Here is a 13,035-nt window from a genome sequence, read left to right as displayed (position 1 = left end):
TATGCCACGGCTGTCTGATAAAGCTTCCTTACTAGTGCCCCAGTTACTTACATCAAAGATTTCAAATCCTGCAATGTCCAACACTCCAATGAAGTATTGTCTGGGCTGCTTGGTTTCCAGTGTGGTGTTAATTTTCACAACCATCCACATGAACATCTTTTCGTACACTGACTTGGCCAGGGCACCTACGGCATAGTACACCTGGAAGAAAGAACATGAAAGTCTACAGCATTGTAACAGACACAGGGTGTTTCAGAGGTGGACGCAATAGCAGTAGCAGCTTTGATTTTAGTTGCAGTCGTTAATGCATCTTTATGTTAATGCCACGGCCAATGTGCATCCTATTGAGATGCCCACCAGCTGCGGCACAAATCTGCCTATGTACATACAAAGATACACTAATGGTGCACCATAAGAATCTTGCCCTATAGCAGTTGCAGAATGTCCGAGTGCACATGGCCGCTGGGGTCAATGCAATTGCGTCTTTAGCTGCCGTTTCTGACACTGACCCGCCCGTGACCCGCCCTTTACTGCTACCACCCAGAAATGGCCATCAAAATTACATGGATTGCCATGCAATTTTGATCTGCTCCGCTATGTGGTAACTATCACAGTATTGCCCAGATTTATGCGCAGAGGGAAACCATCGACCACTTGCACCCGATGGTTCCCTGCATCCACCTCTGAATCACCCACACAATGTAACAACAGTGTATTGTAGTGTATGAAATGAGTGTTGTGTCATTATGCTTCCTGTCACACAGGTGTCAACTGGAAGTAGATATAACTGACCTGTTGGACATTCTGTCCCTTGGTGACATACTCATTCCCTACTTTGACCCGGGGGTGAACCAAACCCTTCAGGAGGTCAGCAGAGTTCAGACCCATGAGGTAGGCAGCTTTGTCAGCCTCTGGAAACAGACACAGTGTATATAACAGTAAATTCTTCAAATAAAATAACATACAGCAATGGCTATATATAGTAAATGGAATTTAGTTGGGATCCCGGCGTTCGGGATCCCGGTAGTCAAAATGCTGTAGCTGGAATGTCGACATCTGTCAGAATGCCAATGCCGACATATCGACTGCCCAAATCCCGAACATAAGTATCTCAGGGAGGGTTAGGAAGTGGAGGAGGGCTAGAGTTAGGCTGCAGGTGGAGGGTTAGGTTTAGGCTGCAGGAAGGGAGGGTCGGGTTTAGGCTGCGGGGAGGGGAGGTTAGGTTTAGGATGCGGGGAGGAAGAGCTAGGGTTAGGCTGTGGGGAGGGAGGGTTAGGGATAGGCTGCGGGATTCCAAGCATTCGGGATGCAGGTGTTGGTATTCTGACTGCCAGCATTCCTAACTGCCTGTATCTCATACTTAACCCCAGTGTATATATTAGAAAAGGTTGTGCTATGGGAGAGGAGATTCAAACTATTTTGCATTGACAACATCAGATTTAGATATAGTTTTAAGTTTTATTGCAATATGTGAATTACAATATAGAATCATATGAAAAAAATTAGCTCTAGCCCTCATAGGATCAAATTTGACATTCCAGTAGACTAACTGATGATTTAAATAAATATAGGTGGAGTCAGATAGTAATAACAACTAAACTAAGCTCACAGATTTTGTGTTGAAGTGCTTCGGGAGGACTATACGGTATATATATACATCTTTTGCAGCATATTAGGAAGGTCACTACGCTGTGACCATCTTCTTCATGGCACCCGATTATTAACAGTACTCAGGACTGGGATATACAGTGCAGCTGGGTTCCATGCTGCTTTTTAAACAACTTTGTCATCCGCTTAGTGCATCAGGAGGACTCCTTATATAACTAAGCACCAAGCCGTATATCAGCTATGGAAGCCACTACAGATATGGATATGACATTGGAATTGGTGCACCAGGATGCACGTGAACCGTTGAGTTTTTCTGATGTGGAGGCTAAAGCTATCTTGGTGGAAAGAAGACTAATTGATGAACCTGTTACCAACACCAATGAAGAATTATTCCGGATGTGGTCTAAATTGAAACAAAGGGAATGTGATTACACATATCACGGAATCACATTGTCGGATTACTACCGTAGTAATCTGATCCCGAGGGGTTTTAGGATTGCTAACTCACCGATGATCGGCCGTTACAACGCCCAATTCTGCCATTGGTGGGTAGCAATCCTAAATAAATGCTCTATGGACTTAATTTTATTGGTGGTGGAGGAGTCCACCAGAGAATTGGGTTTAGTGAAGGAGCAGATTCAGTCCTTTGAGCAACAACATAAAGCAGATCTGAGTGCTGATACACCGAATGATTGGATTAATAAACTTAATGTCCAAATTGAGCAGTGTCGGCAAGATCTAATAAGATTCAAAAAGGATAAATTAAATAAAGTTAAAAGGGACTATGAACAAAGACAAGTGTACCCCTGGCTGGGTAGCTCCAGGCCTAATCAAACGCAACAGGCATATAGACGTCAACAGCTGGCATTTGAACCCCGCTCCTGGGCTGGACTCTGGTCGACTGGCAGTGGGGGAGGTAGGTTGTGGTGTGAGCAGGGGGAGGCTGGAGCTGCAGCTCCAGCCTCCCCATTGGTTACCACACGGACTTGCTGTTTGAGCCGCGGCGGGTCCTAGTGTCTGCCAGCTCTTTTATCAAATCTGACTGACGGAATAGCAGTAGTGCTGCTGCTGTTCTCCTTTTGAAAAAAAAAAAGTCAGAAATGACAGGGGGGCACGGGCCCAACCGCCCCCCCCCCCCCTCTTGCCCCCTGGATCCGCCCATGCCTGCATGTGAAGCTCTCCTGGAAATAAAGTGTGTTGGGCTTATGTATATATGTATATATATATATATATATACACACACAGTGTATATGCATATACACTGTGTGTGTGTGTGTGTGTGTGTGTGTGTGTGTGTGTGTGTGTGTGTGTGTGTGTGTATATATATATATATATATATAGAAAAAATGTATAGACTCGTGCGCTTCTTTAGGGATCGACAGTACAAAGAATTATTTGTCTGAACAATATAATAAATTTGCTAATGGAGTAGCCACAACTGGCTGATATCGCGGTTTTGTAGGCTTCAATAAGTCTTTGTCAGCACCTTCCACTCTTCAGGGTGGCAGCTCAGTTCCTCAGTGTACCAAAGGTATATGGCATAAATTCTGTAGCAAAAGAGGATGGAGAAGAACAAGCGCCTATGGTGCAGTAAGTTCTTTAAAGTGTTATAATGACACTTGAGAAAATATAAATGCGTACCAGATGAAATCTTTAAACCACGCCTAATAGTAAGATGCCAGTCAGGATATTTCTCACCAACAACACCATCTATAAATCAGAGAAGACGGAATCGCCGCATAGCGTAATACTTCTGGATTAACAATAATATCCCCACAAACACCCAGTTGAGCGTACCGGATTAAGATGAAAAGTCAGCATAGACATTTAGGGGTCTTGTATCCAGAAATCTCTCATCAAGAAATTCTGTAGCAAAAGAGGATGGAGAAGAACAAGCGTCTATGGTGCAGTAAGTTCTTTAAAGTGTTATAATGACACTTGAGAAAATATAAATGCGTACCAGATGAAATCTTTAAACCACGCCTAATAGTAAGATGCCAGTCAGGATATTTCTCACCAACAACACCATAGTTCATTAACAGGATTGGAGGAGGATTGTACTCATGTCGTGCTTCATAGCTCAGGCTCCACTGCTGTGTGTGAATAAACACATATATACTCTGCTATTATGTGGTTAACATAAGAGAAGTCCAAATCCTGATCGCTCCTCATCAGGATTTGGACTTCTCTTATGTTAACCACATAATAGCAGAGTATATATGTGTTTATTCACACACAGCAGTGGAGCCTGAGCTATGAAGCACGACATGAGTACAATCCTCCTCCAATCCTGTTAATGAACTATGGTGTTGTTGGTGAGAAATATCCTGACTGGCATCTTACTATTAGGCGTGGTTTAAAGATTTCATCTGGTACGCATTTATATTTTCTCAAGTGTCATTATAACACTTTAAAGAACTTACTGCACCATAGGCGCTTGTTCTTCTCCATCCTCTTTTGCTACAGAATTTATTGATGAGAGATTTCTGGATACAAGACCCCTAAATGTCTATGCTGACTTTTCATCTTAATCCGGTACGCTCAACTGGGTGTTTGTGGGGATATTATTGTTAATCCAGAAGTATTACGCTATGCGGCGATTCCGTCTTCTCTGATTTATAGATGGTGTTGTTGGTGAGAAATATCCTGACTGGCATCTTACTATTAGGCGTGGTTTAAAGATTTCATCTGGTACGCATTTATATTTTCTCAAGTGTCATTATAACACTTTAAAGAACTTACTGCACCATAGGCGCTTGTTCTTCTCCATCCGCTTTTGCTATATATATATATATATATATACACACACAATATATGCAGATTTCTATTTTATTTTTATTTTTTTAAATCAGTGTGGCTTTTTATTGGTTAATATTGGGCTCAGATTATTATTGTAGCCTCCACAGAGGTTTTCTAGAGGTGGGTAGCAGGTACTTTATTTCTATTTATAATTATTCATAACATTATATAGTACCATTAGGTTCATTGTTTTATTGTCTAAGGGTATTTTCCGAAGTGTTACGAAGCGTTTTACTTCTGATAGTGTAAAACCTGGCACTTTTGATCGTGCAAGATGCGGTTTAAGTTTTCCCTGGTATACTATACCAACACAGAGGACTATAATATATTGGTGTGGGTGACATATAAAACATTATAGGCATGCATGAAGCAGGGAGCTGATTAACATACAGAGGGAATGATGCAGAAATGAATTTACATAAAATACACAAAGTCATTCTACGCATGATGATGTATGTGTGTCTATGCAGATTTGCATGTATCTAAAGCTGGATACACACTAAATGATGTGTGTACCTGGCGATTTCGGTTGTGACGGGACCCGGCGGGGTACCGAAATCGGCAAGTGCATACACACTTGCCAATGTTGGCAGCAACTGGAGTGACGGCTGGGGGAGGGGGAGCGGGGACGGCATCTCTAGCGACATCCCCAGATTGAGCTGCATGTACAGCTGATGGGTACACACTAGACGATTTTAATGATGTGTCGTTCCGATCCGTCGGAATCGGCCACATCGTTCCAATAATCGTCTAGTGGTACCCAGCCTTACACTTCCACCCGCTGGCATACATACCCTCTGTCCCATCTGGCTCTGCCTGCTCTTCTCGTTGCTTCTGTTTGAATTTCATGTTTCCAAAGTGCATAATGGCTCCAGTCAGCTTGTAAATGGAGTTTTTCTCATCCTGAGAGAACCCCAGCACATCAAAGGCATTCTAATGAGTGGAAATCAGAAGAGGTCATGTGAAATGACATGTTATAGTTTGCTCTATGCTGGATTTCAGCTATAAATTAGTTAATAAATAGTTTAAATGCTCATACTAGCTGTATAGTCATTTGCATTGAAAGGTATCACAATCCTAAATGCAGAGCTAACATTGGGGTGTGAGTCTCCTCAAACAGCTCCTAAATGTTGTACTTTGGTGGTAATTTCAGACCTGATCGTAGTAGCAAATTTGTTAGCAGTTGGGCAAAACCATGTACACTGCAGGGGGGGGGGGGGGGGGGGGCAGATATAACATGTGCAGAGAGAGTTAGATTTAGATGGGGTGTGTTCAAACTGAAATCTAAATTGCAGTGTAAAAATAAAGCAGCCAGTATTTACCCTGCACAGAAACAAAATAATCCACCCAAATCTAAATCTCTCTGCAAATGTTATATATCTGCCACACCTGCAGTGCACATGGTTTTGCCCAACTGCTCTAACACGTTTGCTGCAACGATCAGGTCTGAATTACCCCCACTGTACCTTACACCATTTGTAAAGGGAGCAACACTGATTGTTTTTTAAGAAACATCACCAATATCTGCTCGATGCCGGTGCTTGCAACTGTTTGAAGTTGAACCTAACCTAAGTTAAACCCGATCTGGCACTCCCACTGTGTCAATAGAAACAAGTAAATAAAAAATATACATAAATGTGAAAAATCTATATATGTGGATGCAAAGTCATTGAAGCTACACGTTGAGGACATTTTCTTTGCCTGTTTTACAGTGTTATAGAGCCAAAATAGGTGTCATTGCATTTACCAGCTAAATCTCTTGGTGAACAATATTGTCAATGAACCAAGCTTTCTATAAATAGCACATAATGTACAGTATTGCCAATGAATAAATTGCGGGAATCAATTTGATGATTAAAAAGTTGGATGCTTTGGTAGTGTGTAATACAGGTGTACTCTCCCATATCCAAAATGCTTGGGACCAGAAGTATTTTGGAAATCGGATATTTATGTATTTTGGAATATTGGCATATCATAATGAGCTATCTTGGGGATGGAACTCATGTCTAAACACAGAATACATTTATATTTCATATACACCTTATACACACAAGCTGAAGGTAATTTTGTACAATATTTTCAATAATTTTGTGCATGAAACAAAATTTGTGTACACAAAGCAAAGCAGAGCTGACATTATCTCAAAAAGTTTGGGATTTCGGAATATTTCGTATATCGGATGTTTGGATATGGGAGATTCACCCCATATAGACATAAGTGTCAACCAAATAGAATTTCATTGTTAATTGTTTGCAACAAATATCTCTAGTAGAGTAGCAAGATTTTACTGGTAAGCAGGGTTGGAAAAAAACACCTGCTTTTAAAAACAATAAAAATGCTTCTTTTGGTTTAAAACAGGTGTTGGGATTATTTTGCATCAATGTTTTAATGAAAAAAATTTGAATCGTGTATTAGAAACCTTGATCAACCATGTTTTATTGCTCTCTAACATTAATAATGGAATTAGGCTTTGATTTGATTTATTTTACATCTTTCAATAAAACCCATTTTTTACAGTTTATTATTCGTATTACATCTGAATATATGTACAGTAGATAGACTAAACATATTAATACATACAAAGTATATTCAGATAGTTGATGAAGTTAAAAATAAAAACAAGTTAATGTTAAGAATTAGTCCTACTTTTATAATTAAATGGGAATAGCAATACAAAATTGAAAATGCAAAAGCACTTTTCAGAGAAAACCACACACACAAGGAGGAGCTATAGCACTGGGCATGCCACTGGCATTAAACATTTTGAATAAAAACACTAGTTTTTTAGTATAATAGGCTTTTTTTAAGAAGTCACGGTGCCATGCCAGTAGCCATAGCATAATAAAAACAAAAAAAAATGTTTTTTTTTAAACATTTGGTTTAAACCAAGGTAAACCAAGTTGGTTTAAACCAGCTAACCCTGCTTGTAGGCTAGAGCTCAGTCAGGTAATACTACATATCTAGCTGTCAGCTCACAGTAGCTTGTCATGGTACCAAGCATAAAGGATAACAGGTCCTAACGAGCCTCATATGAGTACATCTAATCAATCTAGCAAGCATATGATCACACTCCCAGAGGAAATTAAATGTCCACATAATATTATCACTGATTTACCAGAAAAACTTACAAATAAAATAAGATCCTTAATCTCACTCTCAGTAACAGAGACTGACACATAAACTCTGGCAAAGAGAGAAGTTATTCTTATGGTTTACATGCAGTGTGATCCAAGGAAACAAATGTTTATGATACTTACATCAGTAGCCAACAGCTCTTCTGCATCATCAATAGAAGCCACAGTGGTTTCTCCTTGAGAGATGTACGCATAGTCATAAGGGTTATTGGTGACCAGCATCATATCTGTGTACAACAGGAAATATATGCTAGGAGTTATATATGGCGAGAGAAAGCACAGAGGAAGTAGGGAACATGATTTTGAGTGTATAGGAATTATAGGCAGGATTTAATGCGGTGCAATTTTTTTTACACACATTCCAACACGCACCTTCTCGCACTTTGAGAAGGTATGAGTTGGCAACTGTAATGCAGTGCAAGTTTTTAGTAAAAAAACTCTACCTGCATGCGAGGTCTGGTGAAAAAACAGACCTGAAACCTAGTGGTTAAATTCGCACTTTGTAATTTGGTGTGTACAAGTAAAGAAAGAGTTTAAAAATCTTTAAAAAAAAGACGTGGTCTTTGGTCCCCCACCAAAAGCATAATCAGCTCCGGTTGAGCCGGTACTGGTTGCTAAAATACAGTAAAAAAAAAATGTGTAGGGGTTCCCCATATTTGAACAACCAGCACCGGTCCTGGTTCCAAAAATACGGGGGGAGGAGAAGGGGGGGGGGGGTCCCCCATATTTTTACAACCAGCACCGGGCTCCACTAGCCAGGGAGGTAATGCCGCAGCCGGGGGACACTATTATATAGGTCCCTGCGGTCGCAGCATCACCCGCCACCCCCCACTGGTCACCCCTGGCTGGGGTTTCCTGGGGGAGTGGGGACTCCTATAATAAAATGATTCCCTCCTCCAGGCACCCAAGGACCAGGGATGAAGCCCGAGGCTGTCCCTGGCACCTGTGGGCGGTGGGTGCCAGGCTGATAGTTTTTTATTTTATTTTACACATTTCATGGCTAATAGGGGGTATTAAATTGTTTGAAAAGTCAGTTGGGTGTCTGTTTTTTCCTATCTAATAGGAAAAAAACAAACACTCAACCAACTTTTCAAACAATTGAATTACACCCATATTGTCTTTTGCTGTGGAGCTACAGGTCCCAGCAAGCCTCACCCGCATGCTGGTGCTTGGAGAACCACAAGTACCAACATGATGGGCATTAAATGGCCTGCTGGTACCTGTAGTTCCACAACAAAATAAATATTCAAATAAACACACACACCATGACACTAAACTAACATACACTTACACAGTTATACACACTTACACTTACTTACCTATATCCCATGCCGCCATTCATATCCCCTTCTCCAGTAGAATCCGTTAGGGTACCTGTAGAATAAAAAAAATAATAATATTCATACTCACCTAATATCCGGTGTAGCTCGGTCCTTTTCATTCCATGTAGGCATCCATGGGTTAACAAAAAAACACGCAACTGATGGGGATCAATGTTTACAATGGACCCCTTTTGCTGGTTGTTAAATTACAGGGAACCCCTACACATTACCTTCCCCGTATTTTAGCAACCAGGACCGGTTCAAAGAGCCCAGGGCTGGTTATGTTTGTGGGGGGACCTGCATGTTTGTTTGTTTGTTTTTTATCACTTTACTTTTCCATACAGAAGCATGCACGGATCTCACTGATCTGTGCATGCTTCTGTCAATCTCGCCAGCCAGAAGCTGGTCTATTAATTGACAATTTTTTGGTAATGTTTTAGGTGAGAGTTGTAAACATGCATCCTATTACATTGCCCAAGTTGTATGTTTGCAATGGCAAAACATCTGGATGCTAGTTTTGCCATTGCGATTTTTTGGACTGCAGGAAACATGCGTTTTTGCATGTTTCCGCACACCGGGGTCATTCCGAGTTGTTCGCTCGCTAGCTGCTTTTAGCAGCATTGAACATGCTAGGCCGCCGCCATCTGGGAGTGTATCTTAGCTTAGCAGAATTGCGAATGAAAGAGTAGCAGAATTGTAAATAAATAATTCTTAGCAGTTTCTGAGTAGCTCGAGACTTACTCCTACACTGCGATCAGCTCAGCCCGTTTCGTTCCTGGTTTGACGTCACAAACACGCCCTGTGTTCGGCCAGCCACTCCCCGGTTTCTCCAGACACTCCCGCGTTTTATCCTGGCACGCCTGCGTTTTTTCGCACACTCCCAGAAAACGGTCAGTTTCTGCCCAGAAACACCCACTTCCTGTCAATCACACTCCGATCACTTCAACGATGACAATTCTTCATTCGGACGTGAGTAAATCTACTAAGTTTTGTGCTAAAATACTTAGCGCATGCGCGCTGAGTACCAGCGAGAATCGGCAATGAGCGAACAACTCGGAATGACCCCCACCATTACATTGGTCGACTTTGCAAAATGTGCAAGTTTAGCGCTAACTTCGCACATTTGTGCAAAATCGCACTCCATTACATTTGGCCCTATATGTTCTTTCCCACAGGAACATGTCTGATAGGAGTGACGCTTACCCAGAAGCTCTGGTTTTTTATTTGACAAGATCTGGTAGAAGATGTGATAATCCCTCTCTGACTTCAGTTGGAAGATGCAACGAGACTTCTCCAGGAGATCTGAGAATACAGTGCTTGAATCAGATAATTGAAGACTGAAAGTCACAGTTAAAACTGAATAAAAGAGGACAGTGGGATAGGAAATTCCAAGGTTAGCAACAAATGGATAGGTGACGGAAACAATGTACGGTATGTGGTATTATTAGGAATTTGATGTTCTGGCAGTAACCAAACTAATTGCATGTATTAATACTGTAGCTAAAAAATCATAAGGCAAATAACATCTTATGTACAAAACCTTCATATTGTTGCAGAGTAATGGTAATAAACAATATCATCCCTTAGCCATCAGTGCAAACAGAAACAATATTTTTTGTATGTTTGCAGCTAAACTGTTCTAATATTTATTCATTAAACTAGAAAAATAAAATTGCTGGTCCAGATATAAAACAAGGAAACAATAGCTGTCTGCGCTGGGTTTTCTCAGGAGATTTAAAACTACATAAAGGAACATAAAACGCTATGTCAGCATCGTTCTTCCTGCTCCTATGTCTGCAAATAGCGCATTAAAATGACATAAGAAAATGTTTGTGGATGCACAATAAATGTTTTCTAGATAGTTAGTTACATATGATTAGTTTTAGAAAAACATTTAGGGGCCTATGTAGTAAAATGCAGAGATTGATTAGGTAATTCTAAGCTTACACCATATTTATATAAAAGACCTTCCCAGGACAGTGCACTCGGAAAGTCAGAAAGAACCAGTCCTGGCAGAGAGCAACCTGACCTGTGCTGTGCTTCTTTTGCAAATGAGAAAGACGGCAATGTATGTATGTATGAGAAGCCGAGTGCACCTCCAGAGATGGCATTATGTTTTGGACAAAAACTTTGCTTCTCTCCTCTATAGAAATATCATTCCTGCACAGCCCTGTGTCCATATGTTTTACGGTGGTTTACACCCCTTTCACATCGCACAAATAACCCGGTATCGACCCGGCATATTGCCAGGTCGACACGGGTCGGCGTGCGGTGTGAAAGGGGCATAGCCGAAATCGCAGGTCGCCAGACCCGGCAATTCAACCCGGGAATAAAGCAGTGTTATACCCGGGTTGAATACCGGGTCAGTGGCTGCGTAAACGGGCGCCCGGGTCGATGCGTCCCGGGACCCGTTTACTACAGCAGGGAGAGGTGGTGCGGAGATGAGCTCATCTACCAGTGCTGCCTCTGCCCCCGCTGCTGGCTCCGCCCCCCGCTGCTATGGCAACCCGCCTGGCATATTGCCGGGTCGTGGAAGCCTGCACCAGCTGCCAATGCCAGATCCCACCCGGGAAGGACCCGTTTCCAATTTCCGGGTGGGATCCGGCATTGGCAGTGTGAAAGGGGTATAGTTGTTTTTTTATGTCATGAGGTTTTGACTGAAACCACCTTAAAACAGCAACATATATATGGCCAATCAAAAGGAAAAGAATCATAATATACTTATAATGCGTATGTACTGAATAAGCTATAATATTGCTCTCTTAAAAAAATGAAACAATCATTTCCCCACTAACATATTAATAAAACAGTATTTCCTCATAAGAGAATTATCAATGCTATCTGACTCATTATACCTCACATAATGATTGCCCCCATTACTCATATATTGATTCTGATAGCATGCTGATTTTTTTAGCTATCTTGGCTATTACAACCACATAACCTTTTTGTTGGGTCTGTCTGTGAGTTTGCAGCAGTTTCTAAACCTGCTACTTAGTAAATCTTGGTTTTCTCTACTTGTAGTAGTAAAACCAATGATGGTCAATTGATGTTCTGTTCTACTCTAAAGTGTGGTTTATCTGCGGTTCATGACCCATTCCTACGGCCACTTAATGAACACTGCCTGCTTAATGAACACTGCCTGCCTACAGAGGGGAGGAGCTTAGGCTTCTTAAAGTTACCATTTTATATAAGTGCCAGCTACCTCTGAGGGACCAATGGTAAGTGACCAAAAATCCTATTTTCTCCGCGGTTATGTAGTAGGTTTACGGGGAGGTGTATTAAGCAGTGATAAAAGAGGAAAAGTGAACCAGTTGAGAAGTTGTCCATGGCAACCAATTAGCTGCTCTGTATACTTTTATAGTATGAAAATTATAAATGTTACGTCAAAGCTGATTGGTTGCCATGGTCAACTTCTCCACTGGCTCACTTCTCCACTTTTATCATGGCTTAGTACATCTCCCCCTTAATCTCAGTACATTTTTGGGATAAATGCTGCTGGTATACCGCAGAAAAACTGCAGGGATTTTAAAGAGTCATTGCTTAATAAATTTCCCCCTAAGATCATACATCCTTTCCCTGATATTTTCATCAACAAACAAAAGAACATACATGGAAATGGAAACTTTTGTTGTAAGGTAGGTAAAAGAATCTATGAGTATCTGGTTGAATGCTTTATTATATTATTTATTGTCTACCGTATTATTTTATTATCATATTGGTATTATTATTGTTCTGATTCTGTTATATGCATTGTTCACACAAGCACAATGGAACTGGATGCCCTGACATGGGCTGCCAGTTCCATTTATATATTATTGGGGTGGTCTTCCAATTTGAAAAAAAATGCTTTATTATTTTCTATATTTCCTGATATCACCATCCAAGGAGGATTGTGGTGGCACTTGTAGTGCTGCAATCCTTCAAGGCTTCCTATACAAAGCTATAGTCAAGATAATGGGGGCTACCGCTGGCATAAGGAGACCAGTTAATACATAGATTCTACAATGTACCGTGCATGGTGTAACTGAACAAAGAATTGAGGGAGGAAACATAGAATACATTTTGGGAGAGGGAGATGAATAGTCATTCTCACAGGTCTCTATGTCAGCAGATGCCAACTTCCCGGTTGCTCCAAAATGGATTCGGATGAATTTACCCTGACACAGAAA

The 13,035-nt window shown here is 41.1% G+C and overlaps 1 protein-coding gene across 1 annotated transcript in view; it reads right to left on the bottom strand.

The window, feature by feature from the left end:
* LOC134892403 (myosin-7) overlaps nucleotides 1-13,035 on the bottom strand; it is a 55,694-nt gene that overhangs the window by 28,737 nt on the left and 13,922 nt on the right. The window contains exons 8-13 of the mRNA XM_063913608.1: nucleotides 12,960-13,023; nucleotides 10,067-10,165; nucleotides 7,665-7,768; nucleotides 5,202-5,340; nucleotides 793-911; nucleotides 52-201 (exon numbers count right to left, since the gene is read on the bottom strand). Coding sequence (XP_063769678.1) covers nucleotides 52-201; nucleotides 793-911; nucleotides 5,202-5,340; nucleotides 7,665-7,768; nucleotides 10,067-10,165; nucleotides 12,960-13,023 — 675 coding nt within the window. The remainder of the gene's footprint in view (nucleotides 1-51; nucleotides 202-792; nucleotides 912-5,201; nucleotides 5,341-7,664; nucleotides 7,769-10,066; nucleotides 10,166-12,959; nucleotides 13,024-13,035) is intronic.

The sequence above is a fragment of the Pseudophryne corroboree genome, chromosome 1 (genome assembly GCF_028390025.1).
Source record: "Pseudophryne corroboree isolate aPseCor3 chromosome 1, aPseCor3.hap2, whole genome shotgun sequence".
NCBI classification, from domain to species: domain Eukaryota; kingdom Metazoa; phylum Chordata; class Amphibia; order Anura; family Myobatrachidae; genus Pseudophryne; species Pseudophryne corroboree.
Note: the sequence above shows the minus strand (reverse complement) of the source record. Positions and strands in the feature narration are given on the sequence as shown.